Genomic DNA, 26513 nt, shown 5'->3' with positions numbered 1-26513 from the left:
CCGAGACAATTTCTCAACTTACTGTGAACCAGTCCACATGATGAAAACACACACACAACACTAGCATTCAGAGTTATATCATCACATTTATCTATAGGTTTTATATTGAGTCAGAATCCTTTGAAGCTAATCATTGAAACTTTTTTACAGAATCCTTACAGAATTTTTGTAATCTCAGTGAGTCAGTGTAATGTGCTTACAATTCTGTTTCTGGGTGTCAGATTGTTTCATTCAAAATCATGGATTATGAAGTTCAAAAGGTTTTCAGCAGACTGTTCTTCCAATAAGGCAATAGAATATAACAGTTTAACATGAGATAATCAGGTTAGGGAGATAGCACTGGGATGAAGGAATACAATTTAGATCTGAAAAACTCTTCTCAACTCAAACACTAAATAATTGGTCTAGCCAATGTCACCGCCTTGGTCTGGCTGTCTTTGTTTGTCTGTGTTGGATAAGCCTAATAGGCCCCTATGCAAGTATTTGATGCTTTTAGGTGTTATTTAGCATTTTTAGACTGTTAGCAATAGTTGTAAGGTGAAAACGGAATGATAAAATGGTTATTTTTCAAAAATATCAAAAGTATCGATATTTTCGACCCAAAAATATCATGTCTATCGGCGATATATATCGATGATATATATCAAGCGATATATATCAAACCAACCCTGGGCGATTCTGTGGTTTTTTCTCTCACCACTAGGGCCATTAACAGGAACCTCCGGTTAGTGGGCCTTTATACATAACCTATTCATCGTTTTTACACAAAAATCACGTGATCTCTGGTTAGTGCCTCTTTACAGTGCCCAATGGTACTGTTCCGTTTTAAACAGCCAAGTTGCTGCTGCGTTAAAAAGCACCGTCCTGAATTCTATATATACTATTGCTTTACGTAAATCTGTTCCAGAACACGGGTAATGCAGCTAGTATATATATATATATATACATGGCAGCTGCCGAGGGATATTTGTAAGATTTGAAGGCATGAGGAAAGACACACAAGACTGCATGCCAAGTGCCTCCTGGGAATAACTGTGAAAAGACAGGTCATAGCTTCAGTAATCAACATATATGCAAGTTCAAACCAATGACCTGGTCTAATTCTTGTTTACTGCCTTGCAGCAATCAGGTTGAGTGAAAGGCAAATGATTGCCTTGTTCAGCGTCAGGTAAGGTGAGGACTAGCCTGTCTTGACAAACTGTTGTTTTTGCGGAGTTGTCCCCCCATCGAGCAGGCGAGCAACACAACAGCTTGTCACAAGACGTACTGCACCTGATGCATCAGCTGCACTTATAGGGAGTTGTTCTCTTCCGTCTTGGCGGCTTGGTTGCGATGTTATGTCGGTCGCTCCACTGGTAATCATAACAAATTTCACGCAAAAATTTATGTAAAAAAAAAGATTACAACGTTTAACCAGCGACCAGTCTCTACGGTAAACTTTAGTAGAACTTGAGAACTTAGGCAACAACAGCGACTAAACATGTCGTTATTTGTGCTCTCAGTCAGTTTTATTTCCATTTTTGTATCAGTCAGTTTTATTTGTTCTTATGGACTTTATTTTCAATTTATTTTATTCTCAAGTTCTACTAAAGTTTACCGCAGAGACTGGTCGCTGGTTAAACGCTGTAATTTTATTTTTTTCTACATAAATTTTTGCGCAAAATTCGTTATGATTACCAATGGAGCGACCGACATAACATCGCAACCAAGCCGCCAAGACGGAAGAGAACAACTCCCTATAAGTGCAGCTGATGCATCAGGTGCAGTACGTTTTGTGACAAGCTGTTGTGTTGCTCGCCCGCTCGACGGGGGGACAACTCCGCATATACAACAGTTTGTCAAGACAGGCTAGGTGAGGACACGCCTTTGGCAGACCTCAGCAGGTGCTTATACCAATTCATGGGCAACGGTTACCTTGTGAGGAATGACTGGTTTGAGACTTCTGCTGAAATACTGGAACTCAGAACCATTCTTGTGTAACTGAACTCTCTCCCCGTCGTACTTAATCTCGGCGTACATGCCTTGGGGGCACTACAATATGTAACATAAAGAAAACAGCATTCCTTACATGCACACATGTAAGACAGAACGAACCTGTCCAAATTATATCTCCTACATAGTCACACAAAATCTAATTGTATCGTGGAATATCCCAATCTATCTCGTTTAGCTAAGGATAAAGTTGTACCATTGTTGCCAATTTCTTTAGATAAGCCAAGACACAGAATCGTATGAATGTACGAGTAACCAGTGTACTAGTGTTACCTCTCAGAACCTTTATATTGGGTGCTATAACAACTTCTCTATTGTACACTCTATGGTACACTCTATTGTACACTCCATTGTACACTCTATTGTACACTCTATTGTATACTCTATTGTACACCCCATTGTACACTCCATTGTACACTCTATGGTACACTCTATTGTATACTTTATTGTACACTCCATTGTACACTCTATGGTACACTCTACTGTACACTCTATTGTACACTCCATTGTACACTCTATGGTACACTCTACTGTACACTCTATTGTACACTCTATTGTATACTCTATTGTACACTCCATTGTACACTTTATTGTACACTCTATTGTATACTCTATTGTATACTCTATTGTACACTCCATTGTACACTCAAGCAAGCAAATTTTTAAAAAACCAATTTGATATATAATAAGCAGTGTTAGTCTAAAATTCAGCACAACAACTCAAATATCTCTACACTATGACCCACCTCTATACGTATTAGAATAGTACAGGTTAGTAACAAGTTACAGTAAAATAACATGCGATAACAGCATAACTCCTGACATGCCTACAAAGACACGTGCAAGTTTCCCCTTATTGCCAGCAACTAAAACCCTGACATGAAATGATGAGAGGAAAGAGATTAAGAGCAAGAACAAAAGAAAATTAAGAGAAAGAGGTAAGTCATAAGGAGATCAATAAAACTTACCTTTCTCATTGCCATAGCAACAGACTTGCATGCCTCCGCTAACATCGGTAGAACAGGTGTCATTAGCTGCGCTCTAACTTGCAGTTTGCCCGCATCTCCACTCTTATGGGCGAGCACTCGGTCTACCACATCTCGTAGGTTCCTGCTCGCTTGAAACGCCTCGTACGCGTTGGAGTCGAGTCCCTCAAGTCTGCCCAAAAAATAAACAACGAAGGTCAGTGTATACTTTCCAACTCTACTTTTAGGAACCATGTGATCTACATGTAAATAATACGTAATATTTTAGCAACAAATACAACAATATAGATTTGCACAAACACGTAATTTGCATAGACTAGCAATGCAATCCCACAATGGCAAATTTCTCACAACTGCTTATAACATTAGCTAACAATTTGCCCACATCGTTTAACCAAGGTGTGGATAGCTCCGAACAACTTGCTAAGCGTGTCTAAGGGTTCGCTTTTTGTATTTGTTCATCATTGACAGTTTTTTATATCATGCCAATTATGAATGGGCATGAGAAAATATTTTAAACAGAATACCAGATGTAGTAGTGTTTACTTAACTTTTGCATCACACATTTAACTTGCCTTTTACATCAACTCAAGATATTGATATGTATCGCGACATGACAGCGCACAATCCACTAAACACATCCATCTCATGGAAAACTTTTAAAACCTCGCTAAACGGGTGTTGGTCTTTTGCCAAAGAAGCTCTAGTTATTGTAATTCATCACCATTTTGTCATGAGCGACTTGTTGATGAAAATATTTTGGTCTCAGGTCAAGCCTACTCATTGAGAGTTGATATACTAGGTGATTTGTAAATACTTACATGTGTTTGGCGCCAGCATTAATTCTCAGGTCATGCTTTATCAGCCTCACAACCATCTTGAGGTCATTTGAACTAGACCTGAAAAAGAGGTGAACACTCCTCAGTCGACTCACAGCCTGACTGCTCCCGCGTGTTGTTTGTGATTAACCACTTTCCAGCCCAATCTTATAATCACAAGCAAGCTCCCTTTTTCGAGACCGTACTAAACAACTTTCAATCGAGTGTGAAAGCACATGGGATAGTACAATTCCTTGTCAACAGAATAGCATATCGTAGCACCATGTTTGTAGAATTTAATAAAAACAGAAATCAGATATATACATATATATGTAATGTTTGAGGTAACTAAAGAAACCAAATGGTTTCTTTACACAATGTACAAATGGTTTCAATGTACACAGAGTCTGATAGGGTGTGGATATTTCTTTATGAATAAAAAAATTAATAGATTTGTTAGTGTAAAGCTTTTGGTGGTTGGGAGAAGCTTTCTAGAATTGTCTAGTTATTGTACTCACAGTACTAAGAATTTAAACCCGTATTTCTTTAAAAACTAATGTTCTGATGGCAGCCATTCCATTTTTTTCTTGGTCGGTTAGAAGTGCCATAGTATTAGGTCAGGGTGAATGATAGGATACTGAGTAGTATTTTTTCAGAGTGAGTCCTAATTATATATATATATATATACATGTTATATATACATATTTATATATATGTTATATATACATATTTATATACATACATATATATGTTATATATACATATTTATATATATATATATGTTATATATACATATTTACACATATATACAGTGAAACTCGGATAACTCAAACTTCAAGGGACCGAGCAAAAGTGTTCGAATTATCAGAGTGTTCAAGTTATCAGAGCACTGTCACAAGTCCATGTATTTACTTATTTATTAGTAGATACATGTACAAACTATAATATAAATCAAAAGCACAAATGGCTTGTTTCAAATTAAATGCTTCTAATGTAAAGTTTAAAACGTTTTTATCAAAAAGTATAGAGATTTTTCTATCACTTGAGATTGGTTTGTTGTTTGAGGTGATGTTATTGCCAGGACGTTTTTTAGATTGACATTGGCAAAACTTGATCGTTGCTGAAATGCTCAAAAGAAAAGACATCTTTTTCTTTTGAGCGTTTTACCCACGGTCAATTTTGCCGATATTTCTTGAAGTTTATGCAAAGATTACATTACTTTACCTGGGATTCGTTAAGAGCAGCACTCCGAGGCAGTTCAATTAAAAGTTTTACGAGGTTTTACGGTACATTGTATATCACTCACGCTTTTTGAATGGATACTTATTGAATGTACACACGTATTTTGTGTTTAGGTCAAACGATGAATAGTTTTTTTTAGCTAAGACAACGTATACGTTTAATTACATCAATTTTTAAGACGTTTTAAACATTCAACATTCCGACGTTAATTCAACACGGAATCAACGTCGGAAAACTATTCATCACGGGCTAGCCGGGTCACGCACTCAAGGATTTTCGCCACGCAAATACAAAACAAAAACAACATGCTGTTTTTGTTTTGTATGTGCGTGGCGAAAATCCTTGTGCCCGTGACCCAGCTAGCCCGTGCTATTCATCGTATAGCAGTATAAATCAAATTTCACCAAACCTTTAGAACAGTCGCTGACAAAAATATTTTGCCGATGGAGGTAATAACGACGCTTATGAATTACAAAAAGTTGAGGTTTACCTCTATGGCTTGGAATAAAGTGATTTTCTAAAGCGATAGCAACCGTTTCGGTAGCCGTTGGGCAAAAAACAGTTCGTTATAACAGTGTTGAGTTCGAGTTATATAGAGCCATTTATCATTGCGTGAGAACGGACCAAGCAAATCCAGTCGAGTTAACCATGTGTTCGCTATATCCGAGGGCGAGTTATCCATGTTTCACTGTATATGTTATATATACATATTTATACATATATATATATATATATATATATATATATATATATATATATATACAGTATGTGATTTCAAGCGAAAATAAAAGAGGTCTCGACTCCGCTATAAAGATCTAGGTCAGAGGAATTTAAAATGGAGACAGATCAATACAAACTTATGGCAGATGAATATTCTATATAAACCTTTATTTTATTTAAACCTGAGCTTGTTTAAACTCATGAAACGAGTTTGTGTCAAATGCAGACATTCTTGATTTGCAATACTGTCATATGAACAAATTAAAGTATTATGTATTCTTGGCTTTAATCTTTAGGCTACTTGATGTGTTTTTGCATCCAGCCACATGAGCTCCAGATCATTTCAGTTTTACCTTGTGAATAGTAACAACCATGAAACTTCAAGTAGTAAACATGTAAAAATGTACAAGCCTTACTTTATGTTTACCTTCATGCTGACCTACCGTATGTTTACCTTCATGTTGACCTACCATATGTTTACCTTCATGTTGACCTACAGTATGTTTACCTTCATGTTGACCTACTGTATGTTTACCTTCATGTTGACCTACAGTATGTTTACCTTCATGTTGACCTACAGTATGTTTACCTTCATGTTGACCTACAGTATGTTTACCTTCATGTTGACCTACTGTATGTTTACCTTCATGTTGACCTACAGTATGTTTACCTTCATGTTGACCTACAGTATGTTTACCTTCATGTTGACCTACCGTATGTTTACCTTCATGTTGACCTACCGTATGTTTACCTTCATGTTGACCTACCGTATGTTTACCTTCATGTTGACCTACCGTAAAACCTTTATTTGAATGCCACTTCTATTTGATCGCCACTATCAGACATTCTTAATCTGCACGAACCCATAATAGCAAGTGATCGGAAGAAATGCGTCCACAAAATCGTATTAATAATGACTCAATTACAACTATAACAATTAATTCGTTCATTGTTTCCGTTCGGTTGAAATCCGTTTTTCAACTCCACTTCTTTACAAGTTTTTCATTAAAACTGAATGCAACACCATAGAAATAATTAGTAACTGTGCCAGGCTAATATTAGCTCCTTTTTTGTAATGCGGTCTTGATACTTCGATGTATGTGAAAAATGTTTTCGCATTTATGATGAAATCTGTGCTACTACTACTACATATTTGAAGCTGAAATTTTGAGGTTATTTTGATTACAAATGGTTTCTCTTCATTTGTGCAAGAAGTATATACATGTACAGTGCACCCTTGGAATACGGTTACCCTGTTATACGATTTTTTCACCTTATAAAGTAGAACATGATGATTTTCCCCCTTGTCATACGAATCTTATTTCACCACGCGAATTTACCAACATTTTCGCCTGAGTTCAAATTTGGCAGTCGGTGTGCTTATTACGTACATGTAAATCGAAATAATAGCGACGCCGAAATGCTGTTCGCTGATAGCATTTTCACAGCGACTGAAAAACACACGATGACCGATTTCTCTCAGTTCAGCAATTCTAATGTGAAAAATGGTAATATTTTCCCTGGAATTGCGATCCCTTCAAACAGAAGTTCAGTGATCAGAGAATTTTTCTTAACCTGCTGACAAAAACCCATTTTATTACGTATTAAACAGCACATTTTATAGAATAGCATCGATCAGCCTTTCTTGGCGCATTGGGTTGAAGGTTTTATTAATGAGGTCAGCTAAAAGTTATAGTGAAAATGAAGCTGGAAACTGATGGGTGATAAAGCCTTAGTAGTAAAATTTTAGTGATAAAATGTTGAAATGCAGTAAAATACTTAAAAATACATGCTAAAACTTAGCTTCAAGTGTGTAGGCCAAATTCATTTAAGTTAAATTCAACGTTTATGTTATACATATGTCTGTCTTGAAGGAAATAACTCCCTACGGTACGTACTGCACATAACACATTGTAATGTTACATTTTAGTGCAGATCACAACCAATAAATACACTAAAGTTATTGTAGGTAACTATAGTTACTAAGATTAACATACTATTTTGTTACTAACTTTTAATATGTACAGTAAGTATATAAAATTTTGATGATTTTTATCAAGGGATGTTTGCATTATATAATTATTATGGTTTCTATACCCATTCATATGATTTTTTTCGCTATACGATGCCAACCCTGAAACAGATTAAAGTCGTATCCCGAGGGTGCACTGTATTCTAAAGTGGATCGGGTAAAAGTTTTGCCCTACTAAAAAATAGTTTGAAGACAAATCTCGACTACCTGATCTGTGCAAAAAATAAGTTGAAATCAGAAGACACTGTGGAAGGTATTGAGCGGCCAGAAAAATGTGAAACGGTTTCAAACAAGCAGCAATTAGAACGCAACTGGCCCAGCAAACGATGCTAATGTTTTTGATTTGAAATTTTATTTTTGTTTCTGAATGTAATATAAATATGGTTCGTTAATGTCACTTGTTCTTGAATAAAAGTATTAGTAGCATTTGATAGATCATTACTACATGTATAAAACTTATAAATTTGTATATTTATAGCATATTATTTGATAGCGCCATTGCGGTAATCTGAACTCGGCTTACATTAGATCGACGCTCGTAACTTCTTTTCTATTGCACATAAAAATTCTGGCTGCCAGCTGTAGCAAACATGAATGAGAGCGATGAGATGTTATGCAACCTTGTTAAATATAGTTATAAAATTAAAACATGCCTTCAAATTTACCATGGAATAAAAAATTTTGAAATTTTCAACAAAATGTAACAAATTATAAGATCATCGTAGGCTAAATGCAAGCAACAGATATTAAAAGGTTAATGTCGCACTGCCCAAAGGAGAGTGCAAAATATAGGCAATATTTGATTCTCCCGTAAAAGGGTTGAATTTATCTTCTCAAAAGTTATGAGGATTTGAAAAATACAACGCCACCCTTAATTTTAACGTCACCCCTAATAAAGCGCCAGTTTAGGAAATGGATTGAAAAATAGAGCGACATGGCGTTCAAATGAAGGTTTTACGGCATTTTAATTAAATAGAACTCAGCACCATCTTATACATCCACAGAATTGGTGCGAATAGACTTAGAGACATTCATGTAAAGTTAATTCGTTTTGAGATCTGGTTCAGAGGGTAAAACCATCATATGTTACAGCAGATATTACCATAAGCGTAGACACAGAGTTGTTCTTATAGCTTACTCTCACTTCAACAGGGTCAAGTTCAAACTAACTTAGCTTGTGTATTTTACCTGATTTTTATAATTTTGTTTTCTGTTAAGTTTTTACCAGACTTAGTACTTTCCCTTACAAGTTGCTATGTTTCGAGAAGCCTTCAACCGAGCAACCTTCAACTGTATGACAAAACAAGTTAACACTATCATGGCTTGTCAGAAAGGCTTATACACATGTTGGAGTGCAATACCTGGCTGCAATAGCGGTGAGTACTGCCTCCTGGTCATCCTCCTTCGTAACTTTACTCATCTGTTCCAGGTACTCATCCACCTCCTGCAAGCTAAGGATGCTGTGCTTCTGGGGAGACAACTTCCTGCTCTTTTCAAAGAACACTTTTACCGTTTCCGCCACATCACCGTTGTCTAGATGGTCACTCATCTCGCTCAGCGAAGTACCAAATATCTACGGAAAGTAGTTTTAGAAAGAAGAGACAAGAGCCAAACCTGCTCAAGAAAGATCGGCATGAATGGAAACATTGCAAAAAGTGTGAGGTTTATAGCCAGTCCCAACCTGACTGAATATCTTGACAAGCTGCTTGCTGTTGATGTTATAGACACGCTTAACGAAGCCCGGAAGGAGTAGCTTGACTGTCAAGAAGGTATCTCCATTGAACTCTGTGTTCCTCGATCCTTTTGTAAGCCATTGCGCAACTGATAATACAATGAATGAGAATATAATGATAGTCTTTGACTGGCTGCACAGGAAGCCATATTAATAACATTGCAGACTACTACCATCCTAATACATCAATACAACAGAGGAGTGTAAAATGAGGTGATGGAAAGGTTATAAAGTACAACATAGGAGTATAAGATGAGGTGATGGAAAGGGTATAAAGTACAACATAGGAGTATAAGATGAGGTGATGGAAAGGTTATAAAGTACAACAGAGTGTAAAATGAGGTGATGGAAAGGTTATAAAGTACAACATAAGAGTATAAGATGAGGTGATGGAAAGGTTATAAAGTACAACATAAGAGTATAAGATGAGGTGATGGAAAGGGTATAAAGTACAACATAGGAGTATAGGATGAGGTGATGGAAAGGTTATTAAGTACAACATAGGAGTACAAGATGAGGTGATGGAAAGGTTATAAAGTACAACATATGAGGGTAACATGAGAAGGTGAAAGTGCATGAGAATAAGACAGGCTTAGAGCCTAATCAGCTGCAGACTGTAAGCCAGGTAGATCTTAAAGAATAGAGAAAGCATAATATTATTATGCTTTATTAGTTATCTTGAGGTGTTGACTGATGTTCTAAAAAAAGAATCAAGAAGATTGACCCACCAGAAGCTGAGATATAGCCAGCCAAACACAGGTCTACCTAATAACGAATCAGAGGAAAACCCTTCGAAAATCCCGAGAACTGTGACGTATGAAATCGACTTATTGTTAATGTGCCGGAGTTGCGCACCCTTACCGCCGTTACGTATGATTGTTTTAGGCTACGAGATGTGAAACGCTTCTCGCGATAGTAAAGAATTTACAGGCTAGCTCTGGTTTCTCAGGAAAATCAAGCAAACATTGTGTGGTAAAGGCATTTGCCCACAACCCCTCGCCATGATTTTCCAAAATAGAAGAGCAGATTTTGACTATTGTGCTTCAAATTTTAACTCGATCTCCACGGATATGCTCCGAAGATCGTCTGTTCAACGAACGGCGCGTGTACATGTATAGTCTATATGCGACATCTGCGATTTGCAGTTTGTTTAGAATAAGAAATGGGAATGTGAATTTTGTTCATTCATCATTTTTCTACTGTGTACCTACTGCAGCATTCAGTTGATTTTCATGATCATCGTCACTATTAACGGACTGTAAGTTCACTACAGCCATAATTTTAAAAAGAATAACTTGACCGTGCTGCTCTTGCTGTAAGAAAAGAAAACGATATCTTTGGATTTGATTTTTCTATTTATCTATTATCTTATCTATGATTATTTTTTATGATTAATATAATAATCATAATGCATATTATACAAAACAATAATATAACTGCCTCTAGAATAAATGATGTAACTAATATAATTTGTAGAAAATTCCAAATGATAACCGAGATTGATGATTGATTTAATTGATTCCATTTATTAGCTATAGTTAAAAAAATCTGAACAGCGCTAAAGATGAGTCGGGAGAAGAGAATAGGGAACCTAAGTGGGAGAACAACAAAACTGAGCTGAACTAGCAAGATAGCGACCTAACTAACTAAAGATAGCGAAATGTTGCGAAATAATAGATGCGTGTAATTATTTTATGCTAAAACTAATCTACACGTCAGAGGGACTGGTTCGGAATTCTCAGAGCAATAATTGTTAGGCCCAATTTGATTGTTCTATACTTCCAGGGATTAAACCAATTAAAACGCCGTGATTGTTATAGGAGAGCGCATTAGTTGGCTTAATTGACCAATGGCACACAAGTCGATGTCATACGACATATACCCTACAGGATGAAAATATTCGTCGGTCATAAAAATTCGCGATTTCGCGAACAGTCAGTCCCGCGAATGATTAAATTCCGTGAATAATTAGCTCTATTTTTAATCACAAGAGAGATCAACTACTGCATCAAATTGAAAACTAGTCGCTAGCCTAGTTTTTAATATAAATACTAAACGTAATTGAGTTCCAAAACATTTTTAAAATCATTGCCTGAGCTTTGAGCTAACATCATTGCCAATGCATCACATTTATTTACAAAATTATTCGAGGTTGTCACAAGATATACAGAATGGCGTCATCGCGAAAATAGCCGCTAGGCAGAAGTACTAAACGTAGCCGAGTTCCAAAACTTCCTTAAAATCATCGCCAGGCTTCGAGCTGTATTGCCATTGCAGCAAACTTTACAAAATTATTCAAGGTTTTCACAAGTTATTCGTCATGGCTTCAGCATCGCAAAAAAGCTCTCCTAGTCTTTTTACATTAAAATCAACTCCATCAATCTCTAATACCGAACTCGAGGACGATCATGATTCTGATCTGGACATTATGGTATGTATTTGATTTGCAGTGCAGATACGTTTTTTCATAATCAACTGCATTAGTTAATTATTTTGTTTCAAAACTGATCGCTTTCATTAAATACTTCAGCTATTGTTTTTGTACTTCCTTAACACTCGTTAATATTTTTTTCTTTTTTGTGTTTACTGCAGATTGAGAATGAAACAACCTACTCTGATTACGAAAACTAGAGACAAGTAGTAATATTCATCAAGGCAGGAATATTGGCAGAGAAGCGACCAGTCAACCTAGACCCCTTCATCGACTACAACTTCTTGATATTGCTGCAGCAAACATGATTAAATTATATATTTTATTTCATGTATATATTATCATATTTTCAATTATATTATAATTTATTACAAACTTGTGTGTACAAATAAAATATTTCAAAAACAAATAAAATTTTACAAACGATGAATGGAGTAAATATAAACAGTTTAGTCCATATGGCGGTTGTCTAGCAATAAAATTTAACTGGTACTCTTGATATGTGAATACTAGCGTGTAATGGTGCTTTCTGACTAGTTATTTTGGTAATAGCAGAGCTGTCGCTGTCACTGTCTTGGGTAGATGTTGAAGGCGATTCTCTCGCTACTACATGACTGGTAAGGAAGTTATCACCAGAACTCTCCTTGTGGCTTACTATTGCAAAGTTCTGCCGCTTGGCCACAGATTTGTACTCGTAAAAGCATTTTTGTTCCTTTTTTAAAAACAGATATATTCTTCTCGTAAATAGCTGCGGTCACTTCAACCTCAATTTCCAGACCTCTCTGAATGATTGGTGATCTTCTAAAAATGACATCTACCACCCTTGCAATCATTGTTCTTCGGTGTATGATGAAAAATCTCTCTCTCACACACTAAAACAAATAATGATGCGGTAGGGATGGAAAAAATGAGTATTGCGTTTTACCGAAGAACCAAAGTAAAATTCAACTGATTTAGTAAATGTGAAAAATTCATTACTCACCAAAGTTGTTGGCTTATCAAAGGCCTCCAAAGCGATGAATATTTGTGAAAACCTCTGGACACAGCAAAAATTGTTTACCGTAGCTTAGCATGATCGCCTCGCAGTTGTAAGCTAAATATAAACTGGAACACGCGGCGTGCGCATGCGTAGGAATAACTCTATTACTAGCCGCAATAAAGTTAACTTTTCCTAGAGAGTGGCAGTTTTCAGCCACGAATAAATTCATTGGCGAATATGCATGAAAAGACAATTTTCGCGAAATATAACTCCGTGAATAAATTCATCCTGTAGGGTATTGATGATTACCAAAACACTTATGTTTTTTGGTAGACCTGTGTTTGGCTGGCTTTATCTCAGCTTCTGGTTGGTCAATCTCCTTGATTCTTTTTTTAGAACATCAGTCAACACCTCAAGATAAATAATAAAGCATAATAATATTAGGCTTTCTCTATTCTTTAACAACAACACCGTAAGAAAACTGCTAAAATAAATTTATGCATAACGAGCTCATGCATTACTATGGCAACCGGACCACTCACTAAATGATGATATTGAGTGGCTAAAACAGACACACAGCAGTTGAACTCCTCAAATGTGAAATGAACCTTTATAAGAGTAAGAACTATTCTCACCAATATTGCTCTTGTCATTGTATCCAGGATGGTCAGCGATTTTTGAGCAAAGCTTCCGGAAATTTCGAAAGCAGTTGTCTTCAGTAACATCGTCTTCAACTTTCACCTTGGCCAGTTTGAATGGAGAGGATGTCTAGGAAAATATGAACACCTAAGAATTGCAAATATTTTACAAATGTAAACAGTTTAAACAAAAAAAGCTATAGAATAAGCTTGCGCGTACCAAAAAGGCATCGAAACTAATCAATACTACAATATAATGTACTACAATATAATGTACTACAATATAATGTACTACAACTCAGTGTGATACTAGTGTACTACAACTCAGTGTGATACTAGTGTACTACAACTCAGTGTGATACTAGTGTACTACAACTCAGTGTGATACTAGTGTACTACAACTCTGTGTGATACTAGTGTACTACAACTCAGTGTGATACTAGTGTACTACAACTCAGTGTGATACCAGTGTACTACAACTCAGTGGGATACTAGTGTACTACAACTCAGTGTGATACTAGTGTACTACAACTCAGTGTGATACTAGTGTACTACAACTCAGTGTGATACTAGTGTACTACAACTCAGTGTGATACTAGTGTACTACAACTCAGTGTGATACTAGTGTACTACAACTCTGTGTGATACTAGTGTACTACAACTCAGTGTGATACCAGTGTACTACAACTCAGTGGGATACCAGTGTACTACAACTCAGTTTGATAATAGTGTACTACAACTCAGTGTGATACTAGTGTACTACAACTCAGTGTGATACTAGTGTACTACAACTCAGTGTGATACTAGTGTACTACAACTCAGTGTGATACTAGTGTACTACAACTCAGTGTGATACTAGTGTACTACAACTCAGTTTGATACTAGTGTACTACAACTCAGTTTGATACTAGTGTACTACAACTCAGTGTGATACTAGTGTACTACAACTCAGTGTGATACTAGTGTACTACAACTCAGTGTGATACTAGTGTACTACAACTCTGTGTGATACTAGTGTACTACAACTCAGTGTGATACTAGTGTACTACAACTCAGTGTGATACCAGTGTACTACAACTCAGTGGGATACTAGTGTACTACAACTCAGTGTGATACTAGTGTACTACAACTCAGTGTGATACTAGTGTACTACAACTCAGTGTGATACTAGTGTACTACAACTCAGTGTGATACTAGTGTACTACAACTCAGTGTGATACTAGTGTACTACAACTCTGTGTGATACTAGTGTACTACAACGCAGTGTGATACTAGTGTACTACAACTCAGTGTGATACCAGTGTACTACAACTCAGTGGGATACTAGTGTACTACAACTCAGTTTGATACTAGTGTACTACAACTCAGTGTGATACTAGTGTACTACAACTCAGTGTGATACTAGTGTACTACAACTCAGTGTGATACTAGTGTACTACAACTCAGTGTGATACTAGTGTACTACAACTCAGTTTGATACTAGTGTACTACAACTCAGTGTGATACTAGTGTACTACAACTCTGTGTGATACTAGTGTACTACAACTCAGTGTGATACCAGTGTACTGCAACTCAGTGGGATACTAGTGTACTACAACTCAGTGTGATACTAGTGAACTACAACTCTGTGGGATACTAGTGTACTACAACTCAGTGTGATACCAGTGTACTACAACTCAGTGTGATACTAGTGTACTACAACTCAGTGTGATACTAGTGTACTACAACTCTGTGTGATACTAGTGTACTACAACTCAGTGTGATACTAGTGTACTACAACTCAGTGTGATACTAGTGCACTACAACTCAGTGTGATACTAGTGTACTACAACTCAGTGTGATACTAGTGTACTACAACTCAGTGTGATACTAGTGTACTACAACTCAGTGGGATACTAGTGAACTACAACTCAGTGTGATACTAGTGCACTACAACTCAGTGTGATACTAGTGCACTACAACTCAGTGTGATACTAGTGTACTACAACTCAGTGTGATACTAGTGTACTACAACTCAGTGTGATACTAGTGTACTACAACTCAGTGGGATACTAGTGAACTACAACTCAGTGTGATACTAGTGCACTACAACTCAGTGCGATACTAGTGTACTACAACTCAGTGTGATACTAGTGTTCTACAACTCAGTTTGATACTAGTGTACTACAACTCTGTGGGATACTAGTGTACTACAACTCAGTTTGATACTAGTGTACTACAACTCAGTGTGATACTAGTGTACTACAACTCAGTGTGATACTAGTGTACTACAACTCAGTGTGATACTAGTGTACTACAACTCAGTTTGATACTAGTGTACTACAACTCAGTGTGATACTAGTGTACTACAACTCAGTGTGATACTAGTGTACTACAACTCAGTGTGATACTAGTGTACTACAACTCAGTGTGATACTAGTGTACTACAACTCTGTGTGATACTAGTGTACTACAACTCAGTGTGATACCAGTGTACTGCAACTCAGTGGGATACTAGTGTACTACAACTCAGTGTGATACTAGTGAACTACAACTCTGTGGGATACTAGTGTACTACAACTCAGTGTGATACCAGTGTACTACAACTCAGTGTGATACTAGTGTACTACAACTCAGTGTGATACTAGTGTACTACAACTCTGTGTGATACTAGTGTACTACAACTCAGTGTGATACTAGTGTACTACAACTCAGTGTGATACTAGTGCACTACAACTCAGTGTGATACTAGTGTACTACAACTCAGTGTGATACTAGTGTACTACAACTCAGTGGGATACTAGTGAACTACAACTCAGTGTGATACTAGTGCACTACAACTCAGTGCGATACTAGTGTACTACAACTCAGTGTGATACTAGTGTTCTACAACTCAGTTTGATACTAGTGTACTACAACTCTGTGGGATACTAGTGTACTACAACTCAGTTTGATACTAGTGCACTACAACTCAGGGTGATACTAGTGTACTACAACTCAGTGTGATACTAGTGTACTACAACTCAGTTTGATACTAGTGCACTACAACTCAGGGTGATACTAGTGCACTACAACTCAGGGTGATACTAGTGTACTACAACTCAGTGTGACACTAGTAAACTACAACTCAGTGTGATACTAGTGTACTACAACTCAGTTTGATAATAGTGTACTACAACTCAGTGTGATACTAGTGTACTACAACTCTGTGTGATACGAGTAGATGTAGTCAGTTGTAGTATTGCTAGTACTTAGGGAGTTGCAAGACAGTACTGAACCTCACTACTACTACAGAATCCTGCGCCAAATACAATGCACCTTCAATATACGATTACCCTGATAGACAATTATTTCACCTTACGAAGTGGAATATGATGATTCTTTCACCTCACCATACGAATCTTCTTTCACCATGCGAATTCAACACAATTTTCACCCGAGTTCAAATTTGGCAGTCGGTGTGCTTATTACGTACGCTAAAATAGCGAAGACGCCAAAATGCTGTTCGCCGAAAATATTTATACAGCGCCTGAAAGAAACACGATGATTTTTCTCAGTTCAGCAACTATAGTGTGTTAAATGGTATTACTTTCGCTTTAAAACTAGTAGCAAAGTTGGCGTCGCGATCTCTTCAAACAAAAGGTCAGACAACCTTTCTTAACCTGCTAACAAGAATCCACTTATTACGAAAACAAGGCATAAAGCATCGTTCGGGCTTTCTTGCTAAAATAAGTTTAAATGCTTAAAAAAGTTTTAAACAGGCCCATTAAAAGTTATAGAAAAAGCGAAGACCGAAACTGATTTATAAGTAATAAGTTTTTAGTGATAAAAAACTGAAATTCAGTAAAATTCAGCTTTATGTTCGTGTGTTTAGTAATCTTAACATATTTGACGTAAATTTAAAGTTTATGTTATATGTAAGTCTGGCTTGAAGATAAGAATTCTCTACAGTACATTCTAATATTACATTTTAATGCAGATCATAACCACTAAATACACTATAAGTTTCTTTAGGTAACTATAGTTAATAAGGTTAACATACTAATTTTTAGCTAACTTTTAATATGTACAGTAAGTATATAAAATTTTGATGATTTTCACCAGGGGATGTTTGCATTGTATAATTACTATAGTTTCCATACCCCTACATAGGCCTACGATTATTTCACCGTTCGATGATGCTAACCCTTGAACGGATCAAAATTGTATCCTGAGAGTGTACTGTAGTAATAATAATAGTTACTACTTATTACTGGCAGAATGCCAAAGTGAAATATTTTACAAAGGTTGTTTTATGGTGAGCTGAACAAGACATTCGACTGGTGATTTTGATTGGGAATAACAAGCTTCAAAATAACTCTCAGAATGACCAACATTATAATATTAGTAAGTTAGCTTGAAATGAAGTAGAAGATCCTATAATGTAAGTGTTCCAGGAACATTTACATTATAGGGATTTCACGTTATACAAACAGTAACATACATGAAAATTGCCTCCGTTGTTAGATCTTTCCAACCTCACCGCTTTGGCACTTGAAAAAAGAAAAACTAGATTTAACTTTGTAATTTAATGACTGTACGGTAATCGCAGTAATATTGGTTTGTATCTACACCTTCTCTTTTTTCCTATAACCTTTCTCTCGGTTTGGAAGAGAAAAAACAATATGTTTAAGGCTAACCTTATTTGGGATTATCCTTATTCAACTAGAATTTGAGAATTTGCATCAACTTGACACTTTGCGTTATATAGAATTTTTTACGTAATACGAAGCAAAATTTTTACATAAAGTTTTCACATTTAATGGAATTTATGTGAAATTTATTTGGGGTTATAGGAGATTGCAAATATGTTAGGAGAGTCTACTGTATCTGTAAGAAGTAATCTTATATTTAACAAAATGATTTATCTATTGCTCTGTTAATTTAATTTTTTCTAATGTAATGTCAATTTCATAAAATTGGATACCTTGGAAACTTTATTTATACATTAAAAGTGGTAATATTTTTAATTTATGTAACTATGTAATTGCAGAAGTCATTGTCTCACAAATAAATATTCTGAGATTGAGAAGATAACTCGTACATTATTTGGTCTCAGCAATTGGATATGAATTTGCTATTAATTTTGCTCCTCTAGAAATTGTGGTCTAGAGGAGGAAAGTTCTAGCCTGTGGCAGGAAATTGGAGTTGTCTTTTTGTGCCCTCCCAATGAATCCAAAAATTCGGGATTGTTATAGACCTTATTAAAACCCTTAAACAGTTCAGAAGTTTTTATTTTATCAACTAATTATTAGCTTTAGTTAACACGATATAGCCTGTGCTACTATAACAAACCAATTATTTTTCTGTGAGGGCGGGTATTACACTTCACATTTCGTTTTCATAAAACTATCTAAGGTCAAAATAATTACTAGGTGAGTTAAAAATTTAATTTTGATGCTGATATCAACTGGTTCAGTAGTGGTAAAGATTTTAGGTATGGAAACCGTGAGCATGAACTTGGAAACCCAAAATAAGGTTAAATAAATGAAAGTGAGGGGAAACTGATACTTGCAGCAGCAGTGCAGAAGCAAACAATAACAAATAAACTTATTTATATGGTTTTATTTTAGTTCCTGCAATTATTAGAAATATTGATTGCATATCTCACACGCTTTGCAATACTTATTTTTAATTTTTATCTCTCAGCGCCTGTCTTTTTGTTGGTCTTTTTGTTACACATCCATGCGTTCAGTTATAGCAGGTAAAATCTAGCAAACAAAAATTCATTCCTCAGAAGATTTAATCTCGGTGCCTCCAGGTCTGAATACCAGCGATCTAAACCGCTACACAACAATTATTCAACTGACCATAGTGATGAATGATTGTGATAACCTTAATTACACTAGTTAAAATACTAACACTTAGAGTGCATGGGGTTATTAACTAGTTAACTTTTAAGCATAACATAACTATTAATAAGCTGGTTTCAAAGCTATGGAGTTAGTAAAGATTTCGACTACTAGCTTCTGAGGAAAGTTACTCTAATTATTTACGGCTAATTTTTTTATTCCGCGTGCATTGTCGGGCATTTGGCTGGTATATCAAGAAAGATCAAAAATGCATTCAAAATTAACAACTTGAAGAGAACTTCTTCTTGCTCCAAATAATTGAAATTCGGATTATAAGACCTGCATATGTGACTGTTAGCAAAATATATCAGCTTTTACAAAAAGTTATCAGTCTCTAAATGCATACTCATTAAATGTCAATGGAACAAAGTGTGCTATAGAAACGACCCATATTAACAGTTAATTTGCTAGCATTGGCTCTCAGTTGTGAAAGGGTTAGCAAAAGGGGGGAAAACAAGGTTGGCAAGGTCAGCACCTCCGCCACAGCTGGGAGAACTGTGATACCTATCACCATTTACAGACACTTTCTTAGTGTCTTTCGAATATATCAAGCGTATTTGTTGTTCTAGGCAGTACCTAAGAAACCAGTGAATGATACTATGAAATCGTCAAGTCTAGTATATATGGTCTATAGTAAAAGATTCAAACGAATGCAATGCTCTATGACATTTATCACACCTTTGTGTCTGTAGAAGTGGTAGGTTCAGTTTTAATTTTACTGGCCTCCTTTTGGATAACCTTGGCCGGAGTGGCCTTCGCAGTGGTTTTGGCTGTGGCTTTTTTAGCGGCAGGTTTGGATCCTTTGTTAGCCCTTTTCTCAGCCACATCTGGCGATGAAAATACATTTCAGGGACAGTGAGATTCAAGTAGCCCCAGGAAAATATATTTCTTGTTTATACAACTTTCTGTTCACATTGAAGTCAAAGGTTTAGATGAAACTAAAATGTAGGAAGCTAGTGGTAAGGAATCGGCTAGTAGTAAGGAATCGGCTAGTAGTAAAGAATCGGCTAGTAGTAAAGAATCGGCTAGTAGTAAGGAATCGGCTAGTATAAAAAGAATCGGCTAATAGTAAAGACTTGGCTAGTAGTAAGGAATCGGCTAGTAGTAAGGAACCGGCTAGTAGTAAAGAATCGGCTAGTAGTAAAGAATCGGCTAGTAGTAAAGACTCGGCTAGTAGTAAAGACTCGGCTAGTAGTAAGGAATCGGCGAGTAGTAAAGAATCGGCTAGTAGTAAAGAATCGGCTAGTATAAAAAGAATCGGCTAATAGTAAAGACTTGGCTAGTAGTAAGGAATCGGCTAGTAGTAAGGAACCGGCTAGTAGTAAAGAATCGGCTAGTAGTAAAGAATCGACTAGTAGTAAGGAATCGGCGAGTAGTAAAGAATCGGCTAGTAGTAAAGAATCGGCTAGTAGTAAAGAATCGGCTAGTAGTAAAGAATCGACTAGTAGTAAGGAATCGGCGAGTAGTAAAGAATCGGCTAGTAGTAAAGAATCAGCTAGTAGTAAGGAATCGGCTAGTATAAAAAGAATCGGCTAGTATAAAAAGAATCGGCTAGTAGTAAAGAATCGGCTAGTAGTAAAGACTCGGCTAGTAGTAAAGACTCGGCTAGTAGTAAGGAATCGGCTAGTAGTAAGGAACCGGCTAGTAGTAAGGAATCGGCTAGTAGTAAGGAATCGGCTAATAGTAAAGAATCGGCTAGTAGTAAAGAATCGGCTAGTAGTAAGGAATCGGCGAGTAGTAAAGAATTGGCTAGTAGTAAGGAATCGGCTAGTAGTAAGGAATCGGCTAGTAGTAAGGAATCGGTCAGTAGTAAAGGATCGGCTAGTAGTACAGAATCGGCTAGTAGTAAGGAATCGGCTAGTAGTAAGGAATCGGCTAGTAGTAGGGAATCGGCTAGATTACTTACTATTAAGTAATCTAGCTGATTTACTAGATTAGATTAAAAGATAAGAATTCTGACCAGTGATTAGTGCTTTTAGCATCTCCTTGTCTTCTGTCAGCAGATCTGAGAAACCCTCTATTTCATCAGGTGTGTCTATAATCTTTGTTGTAGCACGGGCTTTCTCGAAGACCTCAAATAAACATTTGGGGTGGTGCCACTGCTTCATCTCACCTTAAAAATGGTCAATGAATAAGGGAGAGACGCGCGATCTGACAATACCACAATGCAACAAGTCTAAATTGAGTGTGTGAACACAATGTCCATCCAGGTATTTCTTGTACATTATCTCTCATCAACGTACACCGTATGACTGTCTAATAATTTTAGTTATAATCTCTGACGAAGCACAAACTTCCATGTGTCCCTTAAAACTTTAAAACAGGTGCCCGAGATAATCCGTGAAATTGCTTTTTCCTTGATCCTACACCTTAGTAAACTTGGCTGCGTAGTTTCTTCGCCTGTCCGGTTTCTGCAGGATTACAAAATTCTTACCTCTTCTGACATAATGCCTTTACCCTATTATTCCGAAGTTTCAATTACATAACTAGTTCTTGAGATATTGTTGGAATGTCAGGGGCACTTCTAACAGATCCAGAAATGAAAGATGGCTGCTGCCAGAACATTAGTTGCTAATGACTACTGATTGAAATTTTTAGTTATGAAAGATAAAAAATAGACAAAGATAAAAAGCTTCTCCTCCTCAGCAACAGTAGCTTTACCTTAAAACTCTTTACTCTCTAATCATGATATACACACTATCAAATTCTTGACCCTCTGATAACTTATATACAAGTTATTAACTCTCTGGTATCTTAAATACAAATTATTAACATTCTGATATCTTATACACAAGTTATTAACACTCTGATAACTTATACACAAGTTATTAACACTCTGATATCTTATATACAAGTTGCTAACACTCTGATATCTTATATACAAGTTGCTAACACTGCGATATCTTATATACAAGTTATTAGCACTCTGATATCTTACATCCAAGTTAATAGCACTCTGATATCTTACATACAAGTTATTAACGCTCTGATATCTTATATACAAATTATTAACAGTCTAATATCTGCTGTACAAGTTACTAACATTCTAATATCTGCTGTACAAGTTACTAACAGTCTAATATCTGCTTTACAAGTTATTACCACTCTGATATCTGCTGTACAAGTTACTAACACTCTGATATCTGCTGTACAAGTTACTAACACTCTAATATCTGCTGTACAAGTTATTAACACTCTGATAACTGCTGTACAAGTTACTAACACTCTAATATCTGCTGTACACGTTACTAACACTCTAATATCTGCTTTACAAGTTATTAACACTTTGATATCTGCTCTAAAAGTGAACTTACACAAAAATTGTAGTAGTTTCTCATCAGAAGGTATCAATATTTTCTATGAACTGCAATTGTTATTGATGCTTGAGCTGATCTGACTGCCAGAGTGAAAACGCTCAGAAGAAAAATACACGCGACACAAGGCCACTAGTTGTTATCATTGTGATGGTTGATATTAGCTCTTGTGATGTCGGTCTCTTTGTATCTATTGATGCCATCTATTGATGCCATAATTGCGCTTTCCCTTGATCTGTGTGTTATAAACGCGGATCAAGCTTTCTCGATTTTAATCTTGAAACATCCTGGCAATCAGATCTCCTCAAACATCAAAAACGATCGCAAATGATAGATAAATACCGACACTTTTTGATAAAACGTACTACATTAGGGGTAAGTTCGTTTTTAACCTTCTGATGTCGTAAATCTTAAATCTTCAACAGACTAAAGTAAGGACACATGAAATATTTTTACAATTTTACAAAATCCATCAACAAAACCCTTCTAAAAAAACATTTTTTATTTTACTAAACACATTTTTTGTGATACGCAAAGAAGCTTGTCGAGCGATTAGCCGCCTAACCATGCTATACAAAGCATCTGATGCTGTGGTAAAATGAAGTGTTATAAAAAGTATTGCTCACTTGTGTGGTAATGAAGCCTTAGCATTTCGTGAACAGAGACCAAGCCAAAGATAGCAAGTTATCACTCACCGTCTCCATCATGAAAAAAGTTAGGAACTACTTTAGCTATCCTCAAAGCTCCCTTCTCACACTTGGATTTGCACTTCTTGCAGCCAGCTGTGCCACGCTTGGCGTAATCGCAAGCGAACTTGGTAGTTGATTCTCCTGACATGACTGAAACAAAATTCCGATGTTCAGTCACCCGCTATGCCATCAGACTAGTTCACCAAGTTTCACCCATTTAACCAAATTCAACTTAACTTAATTTTACCACTCACACCGCTAATGTCAGTTCTAGCCAACCCAACACTCGGAGTAAAAATTATCTGACCAGTTTTTGGGATGCTAGTGGACAATTAGAGCCAATTTGGCAATAGCATAGCAACAAATAGCATAGCAACAAATAGCATAGCAACAACAGCATAGCAACAACAGCATAGCAACAACAGCATAGCAACAAATAGCATCAATCGCTGTTGATAAATACAAGTTTTAACTACAAATTGTAGAATTATTTTTAATAGTTCAGACATACGACATGCTTTATTGTGTACAAAAACTAAGCTATGTAGTTTTTGTGCGAGACATGAGATGACATTTGCCAACTTTAGATAGAAATTCCTAAGTTGAAAAAAATCAATAAAAAATGCTAAGCTATAACGTAAGGTACTTTTCAATGCTGTGTAAAAAAAGCATATGAAGGCAAAATCACTATTTCAATTAATCCAGTATTATCCTTCTATTTGGAGTAAAAAGACCATAATCAAGCCATTTTTTTAATGTCGTTCATGGCAGCTCAAGAATATATTAATTTGGTACATCCGTCCATTTGGATCGGTGGCAAACACAAAACTGAAGTTAAATGTTGCAAAGTTTCCAGGTTTATTACTATGCGGATCAATATTATTTTAAGTAGAAAAGGTGCTTTTTATTAAAACTTTTATAAACTTTATTAGATCACTGACAGCAAACAGAAAATGTGAATTGATGAACTAACTTGTTTTAAACATAAAATAATATTTTGTGAAAATTTTTAAATAATTTACAGCTACAGTGCGCAAAGAACAGTTGAAGGAAGCTATAATACTTGAAAAGTTTAAATCAGATTATGCTATGAAGAGACGCACATTCAAATATGAAAGCTGCAGATTAAAATCAACATGGGTCACTTTCAAGATACAGTAGAAGCTCTTACAATGTAAATAATCTTATATATATTTTATATTATAGGAACAGTAAAATACATGTAAATGGCCAAATCCATTCCAAGATCTTCTAAAACTCACCCCTTTGGTACTTGAAAAAGGAAAAAAACTAAACTTAATGTTTTAACTTACTCACTCGCAACCGACTAACTTTCATGTGATTTACTTTGAATACCGATTGTTTCTCAGAAAATAGCTACAATTTGCATTACTACTAAAAACAACTAAACTGATATAAGTTACCAATTCAATTTTTAAAATAGCCAGCCAAATTGTATACCATATTCAGATGGTATAAAATTCAGATACAGAACTCATATTACTCACAGGTAGACATGTGTCTCAAAAATGATAGTTTTAAAAAATTTCCGATTTTCAAAAACCCTTACATGCTGAAACAAAGTTAGACTTTCACAATAAAAATTGTAAGATATAACCAATTCAGCTAAAATTATTACTTAATTACGTACAATACAAAATTGTGAATAATGTTTATATACAACATTTAGTCATGAACATGAAAATCTTAGAACTCTAATCTCGAACTCTTCCTCGCAAGTATTGTCTTTCAAACCAAAACTGCTAATCTACATGCCAATATATCTCAAAAACATAAACATGCTTCAAATTAGTAAAAATATGTTCAATAACTCTGCGCTTAACTTTGCGGACTATATGGACAGTTCTAAGAATCAATATGATCCCATCGAAGGTTAATGATATTTTTAGTCTTATTATGGCTGGCTACCTAAAATATGCATTTTTATGCGAGCACAACAATGCAAATTGGCAGAATTAAAAGTTAGTAACTTTGAAACATTGAAAATAACTTTCTTATTTGATTTATAGTCTTTCACTGCCTTACCACTTCTAAACCTGCATATTCACTTCTAGAGTTTAAAGAAAATTGATCGAAATCGAAAAGAATTTTATGTCGCTATGATGCTTTTCGGTTTAGGTAGACATCAATATGGGTATTCTGGTTATAACTATTGCCAAACATATCATTGAGACATAAATGTAAGTTTTTTTAACAGGCCAAAAACTTTTTACATAATCAAAAAATTTCTATAACTTAGACATAACTGTACATGGAATGGGTAAAATTCCAAGGCGAATCTGCAAGTTCACTCGCGATGGTTGCGAATGAGTTAATGACTGTACAGTAACTTTAGTATTATTGGTTGGTATCAGCAACTTTGGTTTAAAAAGTTTGTATCTAATTTGTTTTATCACTTTTATTCGATTTTATGTCTATGATTACAGTAAAATTACAATCAGTTAGGGGAGCGCACACTTTCCGTAAAATCAGTAAAATTACAATCAGTAATTTTACTGATTGTAATTTTACTGTAATCAGAGCGCATACTTTCCATCCATTCTTTCCCCATTTGTCTCTTAGACAATTTCTACTCTTCAAAGAAAAATAATAACAACATTTCATGTCTGAAATAAAGCAAAACAACAATATATTTAGCTATTATAAGTGTGGCATCAGTCCATCAATGTATCCGTCGCCAGGGTTTAAGGTTAGGATAAAATATGCCTTTTGACGAAACTACAGTTAGCAAAATTCATCTCAGTGTATAGACACTTAGCCCTGCACAAATTGATTGCCTTTGTCAAGTATTTATGAATAGTTGCACGGCTACTTTTTCTCTGTGCTTTATCGGCACGCCTGATGATCTCTCATGGCGAACTGCCAGGGTACTAGTATATATAATAGAGATAACCCTACAAAGTGCTTTATCTCCCACGTGCGTCAAAAGAGAAAGCGATATTTTCAAGGCTAACTACGATATTAACGTTATTGTATTTGAATTTGAAAATATTCACTGACTTAACACATTACGCTATACGGAATTTTTTACATAGTATGAAGTAAAAAT

General features: G+C 35.8%; 1 protein-coding gene across 1 annotated transcript in view; it reads right to left on the bottom strand.

Moving 5' to 3' along the window:
* The window catches only part of LOC137408884 (DNA ligase 3-like), a 70832-nt gene extending 47285 nt beyond the window's left edge, over nucleotides 1-23547 (bottom strand). The window contains exons 1-9 of the mRNA XM_068095491.1: nucleotides 23450-23547; nucleotides 21401-21553; nucleotides 20119-20267; nucleotides 13568-13700; nucleotides 9472-9611; nucleotides 9152-9363; nucleotides 3800-3877; nucleotides 2961-3150; nucleotides 1913-2031 (exon numbers count right to left, since the gene is read on the bottom strand). Coding sequence (XP_067951592.1) covers nucleotides 1913-2031; nucleotides 2961-3150; nucleotides 3800-3877; nucleotides 9152-9363; nucleotides 9472-9611; nucleotides 13568-13700; nucleotides 20119-20267; nucleotides 21401-21548 — 1169 coding nt within the window. The 5' untranslated portion in view covers nucleotides 21549-21553; nucleotides 23450-23547. The remainder of the gene's footprint in view (nucleotides 1-1912; nucleotides 2032-2960; nucleotides 3151-3799; nucleotides 3878-9151; nucleotides 9364-9471; nucleotides 9612-13567; nucleotides 13701-20118; nucleotides 20268-21400; nucleotides 21554-23449) is intronic.
* Nucleotides 23548-26513: the final 2966 nt, after the last annotated feature.

This window comes from Watersipora subatra, chromosome 11 (assembly GCF_963576615.1).
Source record: "Watersipora subatra chromosome 11, tzWatSuba1.1, whole genome shotgun sequence".
NCBI classification, from domain to species: domain Eukaryota; kingdom Metazoa; phylum Bryozoa; class Gymnolaemata; order Cheilostomatida; family Watersiporidae; genus Watersipora; species Watersipora subatra.
Note: the sequence above shows the minus strand (reverse complement) of the source record. Positions and strands in the feature narration are given on the sequence as shown.